At 37.2% G+C, this 25,184-nt stretch overlaps 3 protein-coding genes across 3 annotated transcripts; all 3 read left to right on the top strand.

The window, feature by feature from the left end:
* Nucleotides 1–18,456: 18,456 nt before the first annotated feature.
* LOC141661213 (uncharacterized) lies at nucleotides 18,457–18,927 on the top strand. The gene has a single exon (XM_074468200.1). The coding sequence runs from the start codon at nucleotides 18,457–18,459 to the stop codon at nucleotides 18,925–18,927; it is 471 nt and encodes a 156-aa protein (XP_074324301.1).
* A 170-nt stretch (nucleotides 18,928–19,097) lies between these two features.
* On the top strand, nucleotides 19,098–19,469 carry LOC141661212 (uncharacterized). Its single transcript, XM_074468199.1, has one exon. It carries the CDS (start codon nucleotides 19,098–19,100, stop codon nucleotides 19,467–19,469), a length of 372 nt encoding a protein of 123 aa, XP_074324300.1.
* A 3,027-nt stretch (nucleotides 19,470–22,496) lies between these two features.
* On the top strand, nucleotides 22,497–24,514 carry LOC141661211 (uncharacterized). Its single transcript, XM_074468198.1, has 6 exons — nucleotides 22,497–22,815; nucleotides 22,897–23,015; nucleotides 23,094–23,273; nucleotides 23,375–23,619; nucleotides 23,703–24,174; nucleotides 24,254–24,514. Exons 1-6 carry the CDS (start codon nucleotides 22,497–22,499, stop codon nucleotides 24,512–24,514), a joined length of 1,596 nt encoding a protein of 531 aa, XP_074324299.1.
* Nucleotides 24,515–25,184: the final 670 nt, after the last annotated feature.

Here is a 25,184-nt window from a genome sequence, read left to right as displayed (position 1 = left end):
ATATTTAGGGATAGTGGTACTCGTACATGAACAGTCAACTTTTACTTGTTTTTTGTGCGCATTAAACCTTGTTTTCCCTTTCCAATGAATGTTTTTCTTTTTCCAAGTCTGGGGAGACTGAGATAAAATTAATTCTACCTGTCAGCATTAAATTTCTTTGCGTCTCCTGGCATTCTCTTGCCTATATAAACAACCACTTCACATCAGCCTTCTCATCAACTCTTTTATCACAAACTCACCTTCATACTTTTTCTATCAAAAACACCATGGTCAGATACAATATGTTTTTGAACTACGAAACCTTCAACATGGAGCTGAGCTGTGCCGATTGGCAGCAGGAATGGCACGTTACTGCCATTCCTGATGAGATATGGGACTCCGTTCCCCAGGAGGTACTCACCCACCTCCTGTTCTTCTATATGGATTACCATCGCCATCTGGAGCGATTGGAGGAGGAAAGGCTGGAAGCTCTCCGCCAGCAAGAGCGAATCATACGACTCGCTATTCTGTTTGTCGAGAGTAGGAAGAAGAAATGATTTATTTTCTTCTTCCTGTTTTTCTTCATCATCAGCCTTGCCCTGCTTCTTGAGCTAGGACAAAGGCTGTTGACGTTAGGTTTAGCAGCTTAGGAAAATCTTGTACAAGTTCTGATGTAATTTAAATTTCATGAATGTATTCTCTTGATATATTAATGAAATTTGTTTTTGTTTCAAGATCCTATCTCTGAGATATTTTGTAATGCATTGATAAATCCTGATCCATATTCATATTCTGATGACCATATAAATTCTGTTCTAATTAAGTTCTGATTTTATTTTATTAGTACTTGCTCATCTGATTTATTATGGTCATTTTCACTCGAATTTTTTTTAATCTTGATGTTGCAGTGAAAAATAATTAAATAAGTGGGAACAGTTTCAATTTTGAATTAAAACTGTTTCACCTTGATTAATGGAATAACTGGGTAAGTGGAACGGTTTTTCCTTGAAAAACTGCAAGTAGGTAAGTAATGATTACTGTTTCTCGTGCCCATTAACTATTCGTTTTTACTGCATGTCTGACAGGTGTCCAACGGTTACATTTTTTTTCAAAAGTATAAGTAAGACAGAGAGAGGATTTTTTAATCTTTTATTTCCCTTCATACTTTTTCTCTCTATTTGCTTTTACTCTCCTTTTTCTTCCAACGTTGTTTTTCATATAGACATTCTATCAAACACCTAACTGGCACTTACACATCTCGATTAATTTCATGGCACCAAAGGATTTAATCATTGATGGAGCTAAATTTATTCCAAACAACTATGCTGCAATTCTTGATAATGCTGAAGCTCCGTCTGAATTGCATTTTGTGCAAGACCTTCTTGCACACAGTGAAATCGGGTATGCATTGACCCAACCTTCCGTCTTCTCAAGCCAACAAGTTCTGACACTTTGGAGAACTGGAAACTTTGATAATGGTGGTCCAAATGGTACTCCTAGTATTGTTTTCGAAGTGGGTGATTCTCCATATGCAGTCACTTCTGGTACAATACGTAAGGCTCTACATCTCCCAGAAGGATGTACTTTTTCAATTCCAGAGGAATCTGCTCTTCAGGAGTTAATGGCCAGTTTGGGGTATGAACAGAGTTTGGAAAAGCTTGGGCAGTTGAAACGGGCTCATATCAGAAGGGAATGGAGCTTCTTCTTCGACTGCATCACTAAAGCTTTTAGGAACAAGTGTTCGAATTTTGATGCTATCCCCATAATGAGTCAGCACATCGGGTATGCCATTATAAACCAAACTCATTTTGATTTTGCAACGACTATAATTGGTTTTATTGGGGATAGGATGACAGAGGATAGGAATGTTGTCTACTTTGCTAGATTCTGTCAACTTATATATACTTTTTGTACTGATGAACCTCAACTAACCAGTACCTCAACTCCACCTTTTAAAGTTGTAAAACGATACTTTAATGACCTGGTACATGCTGACACTAAGAAACCAGTGGTTAGACCTTTACAGATTCCTCAGTCTGTAAAACAGATCTTAGTAAATGCTGATCCCGATACTTATAAATCTGTTTATCCTGATGTCCACCCAACAACAACCTCCCAAACACCACAACAACCATCAGCACCTACCACCCATACTACTCAACCTACACTAAGACAATATCTTAGATCATATCTCTCAACTTCACAGACAGTTCAACCCTTATCCTTAGAACCTCCTATGAACCCTTCATCTTCCAAGCCAAAGAGGACAAAGACTGTTCCTCAAACACCTCAAAAGAGAAGGAAGATTGCTTTGAGAGATGAATCTGATACTGAGGAACAGGTTCCTTCTTCAGAACCTGTTGTTAAAGAAGCTGAGAAAGTGACTTCTCAGACGGATTCTGGAATTGGGGGATCTAGGCTTCTCAAGAGGCTTAGAAGAATGACTATTCCTGAAAATCCCAAGGAATCCATATCTACAAAGAGATACAAGAAACAGAGGGCAAAAAGGCCAGTTTCAGATGATGAAGAAGCAGCAGCTAAGGAAGGGGATCAGGAATCTATGATCTCACAAGAAAAGGAATCTGCTCCAGTCCCTACTTCTCCATCAACTCCACCTCAGGAAGCTGTTACTGAAAAGGCCAACACACCATCTGTGTCTCCTGTTCAAAAGTCTGTATCTCCTGTTAATACAGGCACAAGTGCTGATATAGATATTCAGACCTTGGTTGTGCGTGAAGTCATTTGCTTAGAAGCTCCAAAAGCAACTAATCTATCAACAACACCTGTTACTGATGCTGCTCAAACTCCAGAATTATCTACTACATCTTCTCTGCATCTAGATGCTGATGATCAGAATATAGGTGAGCATCAGGATATGGCTGTTGATCAGAACTTGGAACCATATCAGCAATTAGAGGATGCTGAAGCCTCCATTGCTACTCACACTGTTGTTCTATCAGAATATTCTGATTCTGTAAGTTCTGATGCTATAAATGCTGGAGATACTGGTGATGCTGCTCCAAATGCAGATGCTGATGAAGCAGGTCCTTCAGAACATGCTCCTCAACAAACTATTCTTAAATCTGAACTTGTTAAGAAGTTTGTTACCAGAGAAGCACCAGTGTCTTGGAGTGAAACTCCTGCAGGACAGGAGTGGACTAAGGAATGGAACTCAGTTTCCTGTGTTCCAAATGCACAGCATCTTGCTGAGCACTTGACAAAAGCTAATGAAATGTTAATTTCTGGTGATTTCAAAACCCAGCTTAGAGTCACTGCATTGAGTACTAAACATCTTCAAGGTCTCCATTCAACTACTCATGCAGAGCTACACAAGATTCAGGAAGAATTCATCAAACGGGAACAAGTTCAAAAGATTGATAAGAAAAAGTTCTTCCAACCTACCTTTGACAGGATTGCTTATATTGAGAAGACTCAAGAGACACAACAAGCTCAAATTAATGATATTCTGAAAAATCAAGCTTCTCAGCAATCTCAACTTACTGAAATCCAAGCCTCAGTGGAATTGCTTTTCTCTCTTCTACTACCTGCTGATGCCAAAAAGGGGGAGAAAGTAATTAAGTCCAAATGCAAGACTGAAAAGACACTGAAAGGGAAGGATGATGAAAAGGATGATCAAGGAAACCCTGGAATCGGTAGAGGTCATAGTCAAGGTAGAGGTTTCTCATCAAGAACAGCTGAAATCACAAGTCACAGGACAAGTTCTGATACTGGGAAAAGAATTAGTTTTGCTACTGATAAAAGGATAAGTTCTGATGAACTTTTAGATCTTGATGAAGAAATGTCAAGACAGTTATTTTTTCAGGAAAATCCAGGAATGGACTTGGAGAGTTTAATGGAAGAAGAAGCCAGACTTAAATCAGAAAAAGTTACATCTAAATCTGAAGCTTCTGATAAAAAGACACTTCCAAAACTCAAAGGCATTGTGATAAAAGAAAGGACAAATACTGAAGCAATATTGGCTAAATCACAACCGTAGATAGATCCAAGATCCAAGGGTAAAGAAAAGGTTGGTGAACCTATCAAGGTTTATGTGCCTCCTGAGAATGAAGAAATCACTGATGAAAAGGATGATCTTGCTCTGACTTCGAGAAAAGTTCTTAAAACAACCTCTGACATGGCTCAAGTTAACTTGATATCAGAAGACAGACCAAAGACACTCCTACCAGGATTCACTAAAGCAAAACAGACTCAACCTTTGAAGACTGCTGCAAGTGATTTTGAAGCAAGAGTAGTTACAGGAAAGGAAGCAAGAGATAAAACTGGATTGGGAAGTGCTGATGAAAGAAGAATACAGAACACTACCAATGATCCAACTTCCTTGAGTAAACCAGGTATTGGAGCAACTCCTGAGAGATTGAATCAACTGGAATCTGTACAAATGGTTTACCATACCTACTTGAAAGAACACATCTTGTTGTACTTCATGACAGATGGTAGGGTTTATCATATAAGGCAAAATGCCATTCCTTTGAAGTATTTTGAAGAATTGGAGCATGTACTATTCTTACTTCAAGTGGATGACAGATTGACAGGAAGTGCTGCAAACTATTTGGAGGATCAGATTCTGAGACAGAAAAGACTTTATTCTGTTAAGTCTGATAACACATATGTTCCAAAGTACAGAGATCACAAGGGTGATATAGTTGAAATGAAACCCAAGATTGCTCAAATTATAACTACCTTTCTGGGTTACAGGGCTGTGGAATTCAATCTTGAGTCTGATAAATCTTATTTGATCAGACTAGATCAGGATATAAGAAAAGCAAAGATTAATGATCTCAGGGCTGCAATCTTTCAAATTGGTGAAGATAATGCAGAGCTTAAAGATGCTAAAAGGAGAATGATTGATGAACTTAGATATGCTGAGAGATGTTTGTTGAAGAACTATCTCAGATCTACTCCTGACATCAGAGAGATCAGAAGATGAAGCCAAGTCAAGATCTACAACTGCTTAAATTCTGATATTTGTACAGACTGAAGTTTTTATCAGAAGTTAAATATTGGTAAATCTTTAAGGACTGTAAGTTGTAGTTATCTAGTCTAATTCTCATGCATTTGTACTTAATGTTTTTTATATCATCAAATATCTGTTAAACTTGTATATTTTGCTAATTTACAAGTTGGGGGAGATTGTTAGATATATTTGATAATGTCATGGCTAATATGATTTATGTTTAGTTTTCAGATCTTACTTAAACATGATAAGTCAGTACTTACTTGAAGTCAGGACTTAAGGATATCAGTACTTATATTATTAGGAGATAATCATCAGAAGATGGATATCAGAACTTAAGTGCTGAAGTATGTTCAGATAAGGATATTAGCTGATTAAAGGAAAGAAGATCAAGATAAACATAAGAAGAGATATGCATGAAGAAGGAGTTCTATGAAGAATAGAATACTTGGAAGAAAAGATATCAGATTGATATATTTTAGGAAGCAGAATTATATTCCATATCAGTTAGCGATTATCTTGTAACTGTGTAGTATATAAACACAGACATAGGGTTTACACAAAAAGTGTTATCATATTCGAGAAGATTATTCATTGTAACTCTAGCAGCTCTCGTGATAATTATTCATCACTGAGAGGTAACAGTTCCATACTGTAACAGAGTTTATTGTTTCAATAAAGTTTGTTTTCTGTTACTTGAAATATTAAAAGTTCGATTTGATTGTATTTATACACTGTATTCACCCCCTCTACAGTGTGTGTAACCTAACAAGTGGTATCAGAGCCTATCTGTTAACGCACATACAGTTATAGATCCAAACACAATCATGTCTGACACAGAAACTCTAACTAAGCCTACCAAAACTGAAGAACCACCAAAGACACAAATTCAAAGCCGGTATGAGACCATCAGAGTTCCCATACCGAGACCATCTGAATATCCTATATGGAAGGTGAGGATGACCATGTTCCTGGAAGCAACAAATCCAGAATATCTTGATAGAATCAAGGAAGGACCTCACAAACCAACCAAGCTCGCTGTTGCAGTTGCAGGTGAAGCAGCAAAGACCGTACCAAAGGAGAAGAGTGATTATACTGCTGAAAATATAGCATCAATTGCTAAGGATGCTAAGGTACGACACTTACTGTATAGTGCCATTGATAATGTAATGTCAAACAGGGTAATTAACTGCAAGACTGCTAAGGAGATATGGGATGCTCTGGAAATAAGGTGTCAGGGAACCGATACAATTAAGAAGAACAGGAAGACAATACTCACTCAAGAGTATGAACACTTTGACTCAAAGGCTAATGAGTCATTGACTGATTTATATGATAGATTTGTCAAACTCTTGAATGATTTGTCATTGGTTGATAAGGAGTATGATCTTGAAGATTCAAACCTTAAATTCCTGTTAGCCCTTCCTAAATGCTGGGATTTGAAGGCAACAACAATAAGAGACAACTACAATCTTGATGAAACAACTCTTGATGAAATTTATGGAATGCTCAAGACTCATGAACTTGAGATGGAAAAAGAAGCAAAAGGAAAGGAGGAAAGTCAAGGACAGTTGCTCTTAAGGCTGAAGAAGAATCCCCCAAGGCAACTACCTCAAGGAAAGACAAGGGTAAAGTTTTTTTCACAAAGTCTGATACTGAGTCATCAAGTTCTGAAAGTGGTGATGACTCATATTCTGAAAGCTTGCCTGAGACTGATGCTGATGAGGAGATGATGAAGCTGTGTGCTCTTATGGTGAAAGGGATTACAAAGATTGCATACAGGAAGTTCAGGAAGGGAAAGAAGTTTTCCAGGAAAGGCACAAGTTCTGATAAAAAGAATTTCAGAAGATCTGAGGGCAGAGGAGGAAAGTATGATAGAGGAGATTATACTAATGTCAAATGCTATAACTGTGGTGAGAAAGGCCACATATCTCCTGATTGCAAGAAAGTGAAGGGTGACAAAGGCAAGGCTCTAGTCACAAAGAAGAAAAGCTGGACAGACACCTCAGACTCTGAAAGTGAGGAGAACTATGCTTTGATGGCAAATGCTGATAAAGAAAGTGCTGAGAGCAGTTCTGAAGCTGCTGAAACAAAGGTACCTCAGACTACTTATGCTTTTCATACTGATGATATCAATGAGTTGAGAAGATATCTTAAAACCATGTTTGTTAGTTATAGAGATCAAACTTTAACATGTGAAGAATTAACTTCTGAAAATCTTGCTTTTAAGAAAAGAAATGATTTCCTAGAAAAAGAGTTAGTTATGTTCCATCAAACTCAGAAGGAGAGAGATGATGCTTTTTATGTTAGGGGTGAAGTGCTAAAAATGAATGAATCTCTAAAAACTGAGTTAGAAAAGGAAAGAGAGATTATCAGGATTTGGACTAACTCTGGCAGAACAACTCAAAATTTGCTAAGTAGTGAAAATTGGAAAGAGGGCTTAGGTTATGGAGAGGATAAGAATGATAAAGGAACTGTAGAAATTAAGCCTGTTGTTAAGCAAAAGCCAAAGTTAAAACCTGTTAAGTTTGTAACTGTAAAGTCTGATAATGAGAAATCAGAAGTTAAAGAGGAATTAACTTCTGACAAACTAAAACAGGAAAAGACAGCTGAAGTAAACATAGGCTTAATGACAAAGAAGCAGCTTAAGCATAAGCTGAAAGATGTTAAGAATGCAAACAAGGTAAAATCACCTAGGAAAAATAGGAATGGAAAGGAAGTTGTGAATAAAAGCAATGATTATAAACCTGTTCCTGATGCTCCTAGGGAAAACATGTCATAACTGTGGAAGTTCTAACCATCTGGCTTCTTTTTGCAGGAAGAATAAGAACATAAACTCCTTACCTTCAAAATCAGGAGTTAAGAGTCAGTCTGTTAGATATAAACCACAAAATCCTTGTTTTCATTGTGGTAGTTTATGGCATTCCATTTATACTTCTAAGGAATATCATAGTTTGTACTATGATTATTATCAAATAAAACCTTCTTTGAAGAAAGTTTCCATTGTTCCTTCTAGTGTAAATTCTGATTCAAAGTCTGATAGTGTAAGTTCTGATAAGAAAAATGTTAACATAAACTCTGATGCTAAATCCGCTGCAAATGTTAACAAACTTAATAAGGCCAAAGGATCCAAGCAAGTCCGGGTCCTTAAAACTAATCATTAGTGGTCTTTGTGATTGCAGGGCAACAAGAAAAATATTCTAGTTCTGGACAGTGGATGTTCAGGACATATGACTGGAAATAAAGCCCTGCTATCAGACTTTATAGAGAAAGCTGGCCCAAGTGTTTCGTATGGAGATGGCAACATTGGAAAAACATTGGGATATGGCAATATTAATCTTGGGAATGTCATCATTAGAGAAGTAGCTCTGGTCTCAGGACTTAAACACAATCTGCTGAGTATAAGTCAAATCTGTGACAGAGGTTATCATGTTGATTTCTTTGAAGAACACTGTGAAGTTGTGAGTAAATCCAAAGGCAAAGTTGTTCTAAAAGGATACAGGCGTGGTAACATTTATGAAGCTAAGCTTTCAACAAGTACTGATGGTTCTGCAATCTGTCTGATGAGTAGAGCATCAATTGAAGAAAGCTGGAATTGGCACAAGAAACTCTCTCATTTAAATTTCAACAATATAAATGAACTAGTCAAGAAAGATCTTGTGAGAGGACTGCCAAAGTCAGTATTTGCTCCTGATGGCCTTTGTGATTCTTGTCAGAAGGCCAAACAAAGAAAATCTTCATTCAAGAGCAAGACTGAATCATCAATTCTTGAGCCTTATCATCTACTACATGTTGATTTATTTGGTCCAGTGAATGTCATGTCTATTGCAAAGAAGAAATATGCGTTGGTCATAGTGGATGAGTTCACCAGATACACATGAGTGTATTTCTTGCACACAAAAAGTGAAACTGCATCTATCTTGATTGATCATGTCAAACATCTGGATAAATTGGTCAAAGATTCAGTGAAAACCATAAGGAGTGATAATGGCACTGAGTTCAAGAATTTGATAATGGAAGAGTTCTGCAAAAACCATGGAATTAAGCAGGAATTTTCTGCTCTTGGAACTCCACAGCAAAATGGAGTTGTTGAAAGGAAGAATAGAACTCTCATTGAAGCTGCACGTACAATGCTTGAAGAAGCAAAGCTTCCAACCTATTTCTGGGTTGAAGCTGTGCAGACTACTTGTTTTACTCAAAATGCAACACTCATTAACAAGCAAGGAAAAACACCATATGAGATGGTGAAGAAAAAGAAGCCAAATCTGAAGTACTTTCATGTATTTGGATGCAAGTGTTTTGTTCTCAAGACTCATCCTGAACAGCTATCTAAATTTGATCTAAAAGCTGATGAAAGAATCTTTGTTGGATATCCACTTTCCACAAAAGCCTTCAGAGTCTATAATTTGAGAATAAGAGTGGTCATGGAATCTATCAATGTCTCTTTTGATGACAAGAATATTACTGGTCTTGAAGATTTTATTGATCATGATCAGCTGAGATTTGAAAATGAAGACTCAAGTTCTGATACTGAAAATCCTGACAGTCTAAGTCCTGATACTGTAAACTCTGATGGATTAAACTCTGATGTTATTGAAACTGTGGTGACTACGCCAAAGGAAGATGCACCTATGCAGGGGGGGCATACTCAAGAACATACCACATCTCAAGAAGCATCAGAACATACATCTGGCTCTTCAAGTTCTGATTCGTCAAGTTCTGATAAGCCAAGTTCTGATAGTTCTGAAAATCTAAATTCTGAAGAATCCAACTCAGAGAGCATAGTTTCAGGGGGAGCATCAGAAAATGAAAATGAAGACAGCATGGATCATGGGGGAGCATCCAGTTCTAGAGAAAACCTACCATCTGCGAGGAAGTGGACTAAATCACATACACCTGATTTGATAATTGGAAATCCTGATACAGGTGTCAGAACTAGAACAGGTACTTCAAACGAATGTCTTTACAATTCTTTTCTCTCTCAGATTGAGCCAAAGAAAGTGAAAGAAGCTCTTCAAGATGCTGATTGGGTGCAAGCAATGCAGGAAGAGTTAAATGAATTTGAAAGAAACAAAGTCTGGACCCTAGTGCCAAGACCAAAGAATAGATCTGTTGTTGGTATAAAGTGGGTGTTCAGAAACAAAACTGACAGTGATGGCATAATTACAAGGAATAAGGCAAGGCTGGTTGCAAAAGGATATTCTCAACAAGAGGGAATTGATTATGATGAAACATTTGCACCAGTTGCTAGGTTAGAAGCCATAAGGATATTTTTGGCTTATGCTGCTCACAAAAAGTTTACTATTTTTCAAATGGATGTGAAAAGTGCTTTTCTCAATGGAGAATTAGAGGAGAAAGTATATTTTGAACAACCTCCAGGCTTTGTAGATTCCAAACATCCAGATTATGCCTACAGGCTTGATAAAGCACTTTATGGACTTAAGCAAGCTCCTAGAGCATGGTATGAGACCTTAGCTCAGTTTCTTCTGGAAAGTGGATTTAACAGAGGGACTATAGACAAAACACTATTCTACCTCAACCATGGAAATGACTTACTTCTGGTCCAGATTTATGTTGATGATATCATTTTTGGGTCTACAAATGACAGACTTTGCAAGAAGTTTGCCAAACTGATGCAGTCAAGGTATCAGATGAGTATGATGGGGGAACTTAGCTATTTTTTGGGCCTTCAAGTCAAGCAGAATGAAGAAGGCACTTTTATTTGTCAAACTAAGTACACCAGAAACTTGCTGAAGAAATTTGGAATGCAAGATTGTTCAAGTGCATCCACTCCCATGACCACTGCAACAAAAATGGATAAGGATACTGGTAAATTAGTAGATATTACTGATTACAGAGGTATGATTGGCTCTCTACTCTATCTAACTGCTAGTAGACCTGATATCATGTATGCTACCTGTCTTTGTGCAAGATTTCAAGCAGATCCAAGAGAACCTCACTTAACAGCTGTGAAAAGAATTTTCAAATATCTTAAGGGAACAGCTGATCTGGGATTATGGTATCCCAGAGAATCAGATTTTAAACTAATAGGTTACTCAGATGCAGATTTTGCAGGTTGCAAAATTGATAGGAAAAGCACAAGTGGAAGCTGCCAATTTCTTGGAGGCAGATTGGTTTCTTGGTTTAGCAAGAAACAAAAGTCAATTTCCACATCAACTGCAGAAGCAGAATATATTGCTGCAGGAAGCTGTTGTGCACAGATTCTTTGGATGAAGAATCAGTTACTGGATTATGGGTTAACATATTTCAAAATCCCTATTTACTGTGATAATCAAAGTGCTATTGCTATGACAGGTAATCCAGTTCAACACTCTATGACAAAGCACATCAGCATCAGGTACCACTTCATCAGGGAACATGTAGATGAAGGTACAGTGGAATTGCACTTTGTTCCAACAGATCAATAACTAGCAGATATCTTCACAAAACCATTGTGTGAAGCTACTTTTACAAGATTGGTAAATGAACTTGGAATGGTTTCAGGTTCTTTCTCTAAATCTGCTTAGTTTTGTTCTGTTGTATCAGACTTTATGATCAGTATTTACAGAATTTAATCTCTTTGTGTATTCTGTGCTTAATTGAAAAATATGTTTAAGTACTGACTGTTGTCTGATCAATGTTTCTAAACTCTGATAGTGATATGTCTGTTTAGGTAACTATTCAATCCTATGAGGATAACTGTGCTAGATGCTGACCTAGTAGTCTTCAATAAACAAGGGATCCCATGTAAGAAGTAATTATTTCTGTGGAAATCTATTGACACAAGCAAATTCTGATAATTGAGCTTAGTTGAGTTTACTTTGTCTATCTTATTACTAAGTCACAAACTAGAATAATGCTACTCATCTGTTAAGTTCTGATGCTAGTAAATCTGTTGAATGAACTAAGTGCTGATAAACCTCACTTATCAAAAGAAAAAGAAAGCGAAACAAGGATTAAAAATCAGGTACTCCTTTGAGATCTAGAGTAAAAATGTGGAAGGGAAGACCCAAATGCATTGCTGGTATTAAGTAATATACATCAGAAAAGCAAATAAAATATTTTCTTGGTGACTTTTCACACTCTATGATTACTGGAGAAATACTCTGATAATAGCATAAATTCTGATAAGCAGTCGTGACTCACTTACACTGAGAAGCCACTGTAAAAAGGAATTTAAAAAGATACACAAAATTAGCACACAATAGTTGAGGTGGACTCAAGCATGAACTCATTCAACAGTAGGTTTCAGGATAATGACAGCTCTTTAGCAAAGTTTTAGTTATGCCTTATTTCTAAGATGTACAGAAGTGAATCAGACTTTACTCCTTGTCTGATATTTAGCTTAATGCACACACTAAACACTCCATATTAATGATGAAAATCACTGTGGTGATCTATGTTGTTTTAGATGAACAGTCATTGTGTCATAATGCACAAATTCTGAGGACAAGTTCTGATTGCATGTTCTGATGATTATGTTCTGAAGAATATAAATCAGAATTTGTGTGAGGACTTACTAAGATAGGCATTCATTTTTCGAGTTAAGAGATTATGTTCTGATGACCGTTAAGTTCTGATATAAGTCTAAGTTCTGATATTAACGTCGGATTCTTTACTTGACTTATTTATGGATAATATTTGGAAACAATCTCAGTTTAAACTAGAAAATGTTGAAGTGGAAGATTAACAGTCATTATATTTAGGGATAGTGGTACTCGTACATGAACAGTCAACTTTTACTTGTTTTTTGTGCGCATTAAACCTTGTTTTCCCTTTCCAATGAATGTTTTTCTTTTTCCAAGTCTGGGGAGACGAGATAAAATTAATTCTACCTGTCAGCATTAAATTTCTTTGCGTCTCCTGGCATTCTCTTGCCTATATAAACAACCACTTCACATCAGCCTTCTCATCAACTCTTTTATCACAAACTCACCTTCATACTTTTTCTATCAAAAACACCATGGTCAGATACAATATGTTTTTGAACTACGAAACCTTCAACATGGAGCTGAGCTGTGCCGATTGGCAGCAGGAATGGCACGTTACTGCCATTCCTGATGAGATATGGGACTCCGTTCCCCAGGAGGTACTCACCCACCTCCTGTTCTTCTATATGGATTACCATCGCCATCTGGAGCGATTGGAGGAGGAAAGGCTGGAAGCTCTCCGCCAGCAAGAGCGAATCATACGACTCGCTATTCTGTTTGTCGAGAGTAGGAAGAAGAAATGATTTATTTTCTTCTTCCTGTTTTTCTTCATCATCAGCCTTGCCCTGCTTCTTGAGCTAGGACAAAGGCTGTTGACGTTAGGTTTAGCAGCTTAGGAAAATCTTGTACAAGTTCTGATGTAATTTAAATTTCATGAATGTATTCTCTTGATATATTAATGAAATTTGTTTTTGTTTCAAGATCCTATCTCTGAGATATTTTGTAATGCATTGATAAATCCTGATCCATATTCATATTCTGATGACCATATAAATTCTGTTCTAATTAAGTTCTGATTTTATTTTATTAGTACTTGCTCATCTGATTTATTATGGTCATTTTCACTCGAATTTTTTTTAATCTTGATGTTGCAGTGAAAAATAATTAAATAAGTGGGAACAGTTTCAATTTTGAATTAAAACTGTTTCACCTTGATTAATGGAATAACTGGGTAAGTGGAACGGTTTTTCCTTGAAAAACTGCAAGTAGGTAAGTAATGATTACTGTTTCTCGTGCCCATTAACTATTCGTTTTTACTGCATGTCTGACAGGTGTCCAACGGTTACATTTTTTTTCAAAAGTATAAGTAAGACAGAGAGAGGATTTTTTAATCTTTTATTTCCCTTCATACTTTTTCTCTCTATTTGCTTTTACTCTCCTTTTTCTTCCAACGTTGTTTTTCATATAGACATTCTATCAAACACCTAACTGGCACTTACACATCTCGATTAATTTCATGGCACCAAAGGATTTAATCATTGATGGAGCTAAATTTATTCCAAACAACTATGCTGCAATTCTTGATAATGCTGAAGCTCCGTCTGAATTGCATTTTGTGCAAGACCTTCTTGCACACAGTGAAATCGGGTATGCATTGACCCAACCTTCCGTCTTCTCAAGCCAACAAGTTCTGACACTTTGGAGAACTGGAAACTTTGATAATGGTGGTCCAAATGGTACTCCTAGTATTGTTTTCGAAGTGGGTGATTCTCCATATGCAGTCACTTCTGGTACAATACGTAAGGCTCTACATCTCCCAGAAGGATGTACTTTTTCAATTCCAGAGGAATCTGCTCTTCAGGAGTTAATGGCCAGTTTGGGGTATGAACAGAGTTTGGAAAAGCTTGGGCAGTTGAAACGGGCTCATATCAGAAGGGAATGGAGCTTCTTCTTCGACTGCATCACTAAAGCTTTTAGGAACAAGTGTTCGAATTTTGATGCTATCCCCATAATGAGTCAGCACATCGGGTATGCCATTATAAACCAAACTCATTTTGATTTTGCAACGACTATAATTGGTTTTATTGGGGATAGGATGACAGAGGATAGGAATGTTGTCTACTTTGCTAGATTCTGTCAACTTATATATACTTTTTGTACTGATGAACCTCAACTAACCAGTACCTCAACTCCACCTTTTAAAGTTGTAAAACGATACTTTAATGACCTGGTACATGCTGACACTAAGAAACCAGTGGTTAGACCTTTACAGATTCCTCAGTCTGTAAAACAGATCTTAGTAAATGCTGATCCCGATACTTATAAATCTGTTTATCCTGATGTCCACCCAACAACAACCTACCAAACACCACAACAACCATCAGCACCTACCACCCATACTACTCAACCTACACTAAGACAATATCTTAGATCATATCTCTCAACTTCACAGACAGTTCAACCCTTATCCTTAGAACCTCCTATGAACCCTTCATCTTCCAAGCCAAAGAGGACAAAGACTGTTCCTCAAACACCTCAAAAGAGAAGGAAGATTGCTTTGAGAGATGAATCTGATACTGAGGAACAGGTTCCTTCTTCAGAACCTGTTGTTAAAGAAGCTGAGAAAGTGACTTCTCAGACGGATTCTGGAATTGGGGGATCTAGGCTTCTCAAGAGGCTTAGAAGAATGACTATTCCTGAAAATCCCAAGGAATCCATATCTACAAAGAGATACAAGAAACAGAGGGCAAAAAGGCCAGTTTCAGATGATGAAGAAGCAGCAGCTAAGGAAGGGGATCAGGAATCTATGATCTCACAAGAAAAGGAATCTGCTCCAGTCCCTACTTCTCCATCAACTCCACCTCAGGAAGCTGTTACTGAAAAGGCCAACACACCATCTGTGTCTCCTGTTCAAAAGTCTGTATCTCCTGTTAATACAGGCACAAGTGCTGATATAGATATTCAGACCTTGGTTGTGCGTGAAGTCATTTGCTTAGAAGCTCCAAAAGCAACTAATCTATCAACAACACCTGTTACTGATGCTGCTCAAACTCCAGAATTATCTACTACATCTTCTCTGCATCTAGATGCTGATGATCAGAATATAGGTGAGCATCAGGATATGGCTGTTGATCAGAACTTGGAACCATATCAGCAATTAGAGGATGCTGAAGCCTCCATTGCTACTCACACTGTTGTTCTATCAGAATATTCTGATTCTGTAAGTTCTGATGCTATAAATGCTGGAGATACTGGTGATGCTGCTCCAAATGCAGATGCTGATGAAGCAGGTCCTTCAGAACATGCTCCTCAACAAACTATTCTTAAATCTGAACTTGTTAAGAAGTTTGTTACCAGAGAAGCACCAGTGTCTTGGAGTGAAACTCCTGCAGGACAGGAGTGGACTAAGGAATGGAACTCAGTTTCCTGTGTTCCAAATGCACAGCATCTTGCTGAGCACTTGACAAAAGCTAATGAAATGTTAATTTCTGGTGATTTCAAAACCCAGCTTAGAGTCACTGCATTGAGTACTAAACATCTTCAAGGTCTCCATTCAACTACTCATGCAGAGCTACACAAGATTCAGGAAGAATTCATCAAACGGGAACAAGTTCAAAAGATTGATAAGAAAAAGTTCTTCCAACCTACCTTTGACAGGATTGCTTATATTGAGAAGACTCAAGAGACACAACAAGCTCAAATTAATGATATTCTGAAAAATCAAGCTTCTCAGCAATCTCAACTTACTGAAATCCAAGCCTCAGTGGAATTGCTTTTCTCTCTTCTACTACCTGCTGATGCCAAAAAGGGGGAGAAAGTAATTAAGTCCAAATGCAAGACTGAAAAGACACTGAAAGGGAAGGATGATGAAAAGGATGATCAAGGAAACCCTGGAATCGGTAGAGGTCATAGTCAAGGTAGAGGTTTCTCATCAAGAACAGCTGAAATCACAAGTCACAGGACAAGTTCTGATACTGGGAAAAGAATTAGTTTTGCTACTGATAAAAGGATAAGTTCTGATGAACTTTTAGATCTTGATGAAGAAATGTCAAGACAGTTATTTCTTCAGGAAAATCCAGGAATGGACTTGGAGAGTTTAATGGAAGAAGAAGCCAGACTTAAATCAGAAAAAGTTACATCTAAATCTGAAGCTTCTGATAAAAAGACACTTCCAAAACTCAAAGGCATTGTGATAAAAGAAAGGACAAATACTGAAGCAATATTGGCTAAATCACAACCGTAGATAGATCCAAGATCCAAGGGTAAAGAAAAGGTTGGTGAACCTATCAAGGTTTATGTGCCTCCTGAGAATGAAGAAATCACTGATGAAAAGGATGATCTTGCTCTGACTTCGAGAAAAGTTCTTAAAACAACCTCTGACATGGCTCAAGTTAACTTGATATCAGAAGACAGACCAAAGACACTCCTACCAGGATTCACTAAAGCAAAACAGACTCAACCTTTGAAGACTGCTGCAAGTGATTTTGAAGCAAGAGTAGTTACAAGAAAGGAAGCAAGAGATAAAACTGGATTGGGAAGTGCTGATGAAAGAAGAATACAGAACACTACCAATGATCCAACTTCCTTGAGTAAACCAGGTATTGGAGCAACTCCTGAGAGATTGAATCAACTGGAATCTGTACAAATGGTTTACCATACCTACTTGAAAGAACACATCTTGTTGTACTTCATGACAGATGGTAGGGTTTATCATATAAGGCAAAATGCCATTCCTTTGAAGTATTTTGAAGAATTGGAGCATGTACTATTCTTACTTCAAGTGGATGACAGATTGACAGGAAGTGCTGCAAACTATTTGGAGGATCAGATTCTGAGACAGAAAAGACTTTATTCTGTTAAGTCTGATAACACATATGTTCCAAAGTACAGAGATCACAAGGGTGATATAGTTGAAATGAAACCCAAGATTGCTCAAATTATAACTACCTTTCTGGGTTACAGGGCTGTGGAATTCAATCTTGAGTCTGATAAATCTTATTTGATCAGACTAGATCAGGATATAAGAAAAGCAAAGATTAATGATCTCAGGGCTGCAATCTTTCAAATTGGTGAAGATAATGCAGAGCTTAAAGATGCTAAAAGGAGAATGATTGATGAACTTAGATATGCTGAGAGATGTTTGTTGAAGAACTATCTCAGATCTACTCCTGACATCAGAGAGATCAGAAGATGAAGCCAAGTCAAGATCTACAACTGCTTAAATTCTGATATTTGTACAGACTGAAGTTTTTATCAGAAGTTAAATATTGGTAAATCTTTAAGGACTGTAAGTTGTAGTTATCTAGTCTAATTCTCATGCATTTGTACTTAATGTTTTTTATATCATCAAATATCTGTTAAACTTGTATATTTTGCTAATTTACAAGTTGGGGGAGATTGTTAGATATATTTGATAATGTCATGGCTAATATGATTTATGTTTAGTTTTCAGATCTTACTTAAACATGATAAGTCAGTACTTACTTGAAGTCAGGACTTAAGGATATCAGTACTTATATTATTAGGAGATAATCATCAGAAGATGGATATCAGAACTTAAGTGCTGAAGTATGTTCAGATAAGGATAGTAGCTGATTAAAGGTAAGAAGATCAAGATAAACATAAGAAGAGATATGCATGAAGAAGGAGTTCTATGAAGAATAAAATACTTGGAAGAAAAGATATCTGATTGATATATTTTAAGAAGCAGAATTATATTCCATATCAATTAGCGATTATCTTGTAACTGTGTAGTATATAAACATAGACATAGGGTTTACACAAAAAGTGTTATCATATTCGAGAAGATTATTCATTGTAACCCTAGCAGCTCTCGTGATAATTATTCATCACTGAGAGGTAACAGTTCCATATTGTAGCAGAGTTTATTATTTCAATAAAGTTTGTTTTCTGTTACTTGAAATATTAAAAGTTCGATTTGATTGTATTTATACACTGTATTCACCCCCTCTACAGTGTGTGTGACCTAACAAACTATTTGTATGTAGGGCAATTGACCAAAGCAAAGGATGCCATATTTTATGGAGTGGTGGTGCAAGATACTTGGCCACCATGACAGCTGGAGGTTATGAGATGGTGGTTGACTTAGAGGCACATAAATGTGCTTGCAAGAAATGGGAATTATCAGGTATCCCATGTTATCATGCTTGTGCATGCATAACATGGAGTAAAAAAGGTTATGAAACATTTATTCATCAATATTTTACTAAAGACCTTTTCTTGGAATGCTACAAATATATTGTTGAGCCTATCTGTGGTGAAGAGGAATGGACGGAGACCCCATATCCTAAACCTCTTCCACCAGAGGTCAAGCCTCAAACAGGTAGGCCTAAAAATAAAAGGAGCAAGAAAAATGATGTGGTTGGTGTTGATGCAACTAGGTTGAAAATGCAACATACAACTGTTAAGTGCACCTATTGCACTGAGTATGGGAGTAAAGTGCACTTTATGTACTTATATTTTGGATGTCAGACCACTTGCAATACTAACTTTCACTATCTCTCACTTGAAACACCGCAGTAATAAAATTTTTACAGTTTGCGTGATTCCGTTAACTTCCACTAACTCCGTCTCTTTTTGCAGGGGTATGATTGTCATATCCTTATTACAACGGCTACATCAGTTATATATACACGCTTTTTACCCCAATTACATGTATATATCGAATTCTAAACCCTAATTAGAAAGTCACAATGGCCTCCTCCAATGTTGCTGCTGGTGAAGACTTGCTCGATGTCATGTGTGATTGTTACCGAATGAGTGTTATGAAGACTCGTTGGTTTGGAGTAAATGCAGGCAGGAGGTTCGGAGAATGTGGAGATGATAATTGCGGGTATCACAAGTGGATCGACCGACCACTTAGTGCTCGAGCAGTAGAGGTGATTGAAGAGCTACAACAAAGAAATATTGATGCGATCGACAAGCTCAGGCGGAGGATAGATCGAATGGTTGCAAGGCACCAAGCTCAGTTGGATAAGCTGAAGAGGAAAGAAGAATTTATAGTCATTGCAATGTTTGTCCTTTTCTCTCTCATGATGAACATGGTGCTGCAGTCATTGGGATAATTCAGTGTGGACGAGGAAGGTTACGACTCAATCGACGAGTAGAGGGGTAGACTAATGTTTAGTTTGCTTAAGTGTTTTAGTTTTATTTTCTATGCAATCAGTTTATTTTGTACTATGATCATTGTTATTGTAAACAAATCTAAGTGAAAGAATGTAGGGGTGGTTGTGTTTCCTAAAAAATCTTGTGTATTGTTCATTTCATTTCACTAGCCATATACCAGTATGAGCAATAAGAAGTCACTACAGTAATGGTATACAAAATGAAATGCATAAGTAATCAAGTGCCTTGACATAATCATTGTCTTGTGTCATTACATGATGTAATGTCAACTGTCTTAACACATACCAATTACATCCAAAAGTAAGGCATAAATAGTCATCATATTACATCCAAAAGTAAGGCATAAATAGTCATCAGATTACATCCAAAAGTAAGGCATAAATAGTCCAAGAATATAAAAAAACCACAGACAAACTTTCATAGTAAAGAAGTCATGAAAAATCTAAATCTTCCAAACTGGATTGTCCTTAAGTTTGGACTGCATTTCTCTTCTCCTGGCCTGAATATTTTCATAGGTAGTGGTTGTGACATTGTTCCTGGTACTCACTGTCTTGGGCTGAATTCCAAGAGGAGTGTTTGTTGACTTTTATTGACATTTCTTTGTCTTGAATACACCACCTTGGGTACCTTCACATGATCCACCACCAACTTCTGGAATTGATTTGTCAAGAATTGGATCTTGCACAGGAGGAACATTTGTTTGTGTTTCAAGTGCCTTCTTCTTTGGGGTGTATTTCTGCCTTACTCTCACTATCTTTCTTGGTGATGTCCTTCTTCCTTGCACCTCATGAACTGATATGTCAGTCTGAGTCACATTTCTAGCTTCATGAGGAATAGGATTCTACACAGGAGAAATATCAGTTTGTCCAGTTGTGGGTGCCTCTGGTGCCTTCTTCTTGGGGATGTACTTCTTCCTTATCTTAACTGTCTTTTCACATCCATTTGCAATGTCTGAAGCCTAACACACATGGATAAACAGTCATTAGCACTACATGTGTGTGTTTACCAAATTATTGACAAAAAGGTTTGGTATTTACCTTTACTGGACAGGTTCTTGTATTATGTCCATACTCAGGATGAAAGTGCACTTTATGTACTTATATTTTGGGTGTCAGATCACTTGCAATACTAACTTTCACTATCTCTCACTTGAAATACCGCAGTAATAAAATTTTTACAGTTTGCGTGATTCCGTTAACTTCTACTAACTCCGTCTCTTTTTGCAGGGGTATGATTGTCATATCCTTATTACAACGCGACAATCATATTCTTCTGCCACTTTATTGAAAGAAAGAAGTTTCCATCTATGTCTCCCGCCTTTTAGAGAAGAAAGCAAAACTCTTTTTCCCGCTAGAAGATCGTTGTTGCTGCTACAATGGCGTGGTTCATCAGAGATAGGAATGACAAAGATGCTTACCAGCCTCATGAAGGTCCTGATTACGGAGGTTAGTGTTCTAATTGAGAACTAGGGTTCTAATTGAAAAGGGGCTTTTTGTATTCTTGTACATATATGTTCGATTAGGGTTTTATTTTGTTAGAATATGAATTTATAGTTTAGTTTTGAATCTTTTTATCTGTTTAAAGTGTTGCATGTTCTTCGAGCTGTATTCATGTGGTCCTTTTCGTTTTTATACTAAAAAGTGATAAAAATATGTTTATGGTGGTCCCTTGTGTTTCATCAGGAGTGTACAAATAGTCAAAAATAATTGTTTTTTTGTATTTTAGGTTTTGTTCTGTACTATTAGGGTTTGCACTATTTTAAGTGTATAGAGTATGAATTTGTATGCAATTATTTCTTCATTTTCTTTGCAGAGTATCCAGGACTATTTAGTATTAAACTACACTATGGTGGAAAGTTTGAAGAGAACCCTGTGAGATATGTAGGTGGAGAAATTGATTTTGTTGACATGTGTGATAGTGACACTATGAGCCTTATAGAGTTAGGAAATATGTTAAGGGATTGTGGTGTATTAGGAGCACACACCTTGTTATATAAGTTACCAAAGACAGATATTTCTAGGGGTTTATGGCCTTTACAAAGTGATAGTGATATTGTTGAGATGTGTAAAATAATGCCTGCTGATAGAATGATATATGTTTATTCAGAGACCATGATACCTCTGAGTGTTGTTGATATTGATGGTGTACCTACCCAAGACTTTCAACCTTCACAGGATATGAACATTCAGTATGTTGAACCTATGAATAATGTTGAGGAAAATGTAGAACAAATGGGTGATGTTGAGGAAATGGTTGATGATGAAGGTGATTTACAGAGTGATGGGGACAGTGATGAGAAGTACATCCCAGATGAGCTAAGTGACTGCAGTTTTCATTCTGATTCCTCAAATTTAGACAGCACTGATGAGGAAGTATGCAACCACAAGAGTGAAAGACAGAAGAAGAGCAAGCAAAAAGCTAAGAAAAAAGGTAAGGACAAAACAACAGTCAATACAGCTGAGAAAGATGGCAGGGTCAAAAAAACTGATGAAGAAGGCAAGGCCAATGTGCAGATGGAGAAGGAAGCAGATAGTGTTAGTGAAGATGAAGAAGGGTATGCATCTGATGCTTCTAGTCATTTCATAGACAGTAAAGAAGAGAGGATGGCCTCTAATAGCACTGATGAGGATGAGATTCCTTATCCAGTATTCAACCCTAAGACAGACATGAAGGAACCCAAATTTTAGATTGGTATGCTATTTGCAACATCAAAAATGTTTAGAGATGCAGTTAAAAAATAAGCTATACTGGAGAGGAGACCTATTAAGTAGTGCAGGAACTATGGAAGTAGGGTGAGGTTTATTTGTGAAGGGAAATGTGAGTGGAAGATATATGCCTCAAAGCCATAGAGGACAGACACCTACTAGATCAAGGTGTATAATCCTAAACACACATGCACACAGACTTTTCACCAGAAACAGATAAATTCAAGATGGATAGCTAACTATTATGAGGATGATATCAGAATGAATCCCACATGGCCCTTAGCCTCATTCCTACAGAAGGTGGTAAATGATTGGAACTTTCATGTTTCCATTTTTGCAATAGGCAGGGCAAAGAAGAAGGCATTAGAGAAAATTAATGGGAACCATATTGATCAGTATGGGAAGTTATGGGAGTATGGTAATGAGCTGCTGAAAGTCATGCCTGATAGCACTATCAAATTGATGACTGAAGAACATGAGGTGAGTGATGGTAGAAAGAGATTTAAGAGATTTTACATTTGTCTTGGGCCATTAAAAAGGGGATTTAGGGCTGGATGTAGGCCTCTCCTGGATTTGGATGGTTGTCACTAGTAAGGGCCATATGGGGGCCAATTACTAGCTGCTATAGGTACAGATGCCAATGATGGCATGTACCCCCTAGCTTGGGCCATAGTAGAAGCTGAAAATTCTGACAGTTGGAACTGGTTTTTGATGAATGTTAAAGAAGATTTGAATATAGAAAATGATGTAAGATGGGCATTCATATCAGATAAGCAGAAGGTAATTGCTTTAATCTTGTCTCAACTATACAGTACCATAGTCTCATTAATTGTGCACCTTCTAATACTATTTTTGCAGGGTCTGATTGATGCACTTGAAGCTGTTTTCCCCAATGTTGAGCACAGATTTTGTGTGATGTATCTCTATAGAAATATGTGGAAAGACCATAAAGGAATTGGAGTTAGAATGTTGTTGTGGTTGGCAGCTAGGGCCACCACTGACTATACTTTCAATAAACACATGGAGGAGCTAAAGAAGGTATATATAATCTATATTGTCTTTACTATCTGCCTTATCTATAACATATCTGATATGTTGTTGACATGGGCAGCTGTCAAAAAAATGCTATGACTGGTTAGCTGAGAAACCAAGAAGCCAATGGAGTAGGAGTGCTTTCAGAGCAATGCAAGAGTGACATTTTTGTCAACACCCACTGTGAAGTCTTCAACAGTAGCATCACAAAGTATAGGGATCTTCCTATAATATCAATGTTGAAAGCAATTCACAAAGATGTGATGAGGAGGATACAACAAAGGAGGGACAAAATGCAAAATAGCTATGCTCTGAACCCCATATATCCTAATGCCATGAGGAGGCTGAATAAGTAAGTACTTTTATCCTAATTACAGTGTTCTCTGTGTGTGTTTTTAAGTGACTTATATATGCAAAATAACTATTTATATGTAGGGCAATTGACCAAAGCAAAGGATGCCATGTTTTATGGAGTGGTGGTGCAAGATACTTGGTCACCATGACAGGTGGAGGTTATGAGATGGTCGTTGACTTGGAGGCACATAAATGTGCTTGCAAGAAATGGGAATTATCAGGTATCCCATGCTATCATGCTTGTGCATGCATAGCATGGAGTAAAAAAGGTTATGAACCATTTATTCATCAATGTTTTACTAAAGACCTCTTCTTGGAATGCTACAAATATATTGTTGAGCCTATCTGTGGTGAAGAGAAATGGACAGAGACCCCATATCCTAAACCTCTTCCACCAGAGGTCAAGCCTCAAACAGGTAGGCCTAAAAAGAAAAGGAGCAAGAAAAATGATGTGGTTGGTGTTGATGCAACTAGGTTGAAAAGGCAAAATACAACTGTTAAGTGCACCTATTGCACTGAGTATGGACATAATACAAGAACCTGTCCAGCAAAGGTAAATACCAAACCTTTTTGTCAATAATTTGGTAAACACACACATGTAGTGCTAATGACTGTTTATCCGTGTGTGTTAGACTTCAGACATTACAAATGGATGTGAAAAGATAGTTAAGATAATGAAGAAGTACATCCCCAAGAAGAAGGCACCAGAGGCACCCACAACTGGACAAACTGATATTCCTCCTGTGCAGAATCCTATTCCTCATGAAGTTAGAAATGTGACTCAGACTGACATATCAGTTCATGAGGTGCAAGGAAGAAGGACATCACCAAGAAAGATAGTGAGAGTAAGGCAGAAGTACACCCCAAAGAAGAAGGCACCTGAAACAATCTGAGTAGTTAATTCTTGTTATGTATTAAAATTACAAATGATTGGAGTTTATAAATTCTTTGAAGATCATATTTTGAAATGGTGTTCTTGTGTTGTACTTGCATCGGTTGTCTAGAGAATGTCATTTTGTCCTAATGCTCATTAGGGACAGATTAACTTTATCGGAGGTTGTTTTTATTATCTATCGTATACTTATTAAACTAGTGATTGTGGTTTTTTATATATGACTGGAGATTGGTTTATATTCAATTGTCCTTATTGATAGGAATTGTGTTTTCCTGTTCACAAGTTTAGAGAATGGTTTTTTTTTTCCATTTTGCTGATCGATCAGCTAACCATAGAGATAATTTTTTTGTAAAAAGCGCAGGATGGGCCCTGCTCTCTTTTCATAAAAATTCTTGCTGCAATTACATGAAGGAGGGAGTTTGTTAAGGTATAAAATACTTTAACATTGCTAATGAATTTAAAAAAGAATTGAAATCAATAGTAATTGTGATATCCACACATGCTGTAGACATTCCTTGGTTGATTGCAAGTACTAGAATCCTATAACAATGGTCATTTTTCCTTGTTTGTTTTAAACATTCATGTCATTTCAAAAATTTCTGCCGAACCACATTCCTCAACAGTTTCATCTCAACTCCCCACCTTATTTGGCACCTCCACTTCTACCT

The sequence above is a fragment of the Apium graveolens genome, chromosome 5, assembly GCF_009905375.1.
Source record: "Apium graveolens cultivar Ventura chromosome 5, ASM990537v1, whole genome shotgun sequence".
NCBI lineage: Eukaryota > Viridiplantae > Streptophyta > Magnoliopsida > Apiales > Apiaceae > Apium > Apium graveolens.
Note: the sequence above shows the minus strand (reverse complement) of the source record. Positions and strands in the feature narration are given on the sequence as shown.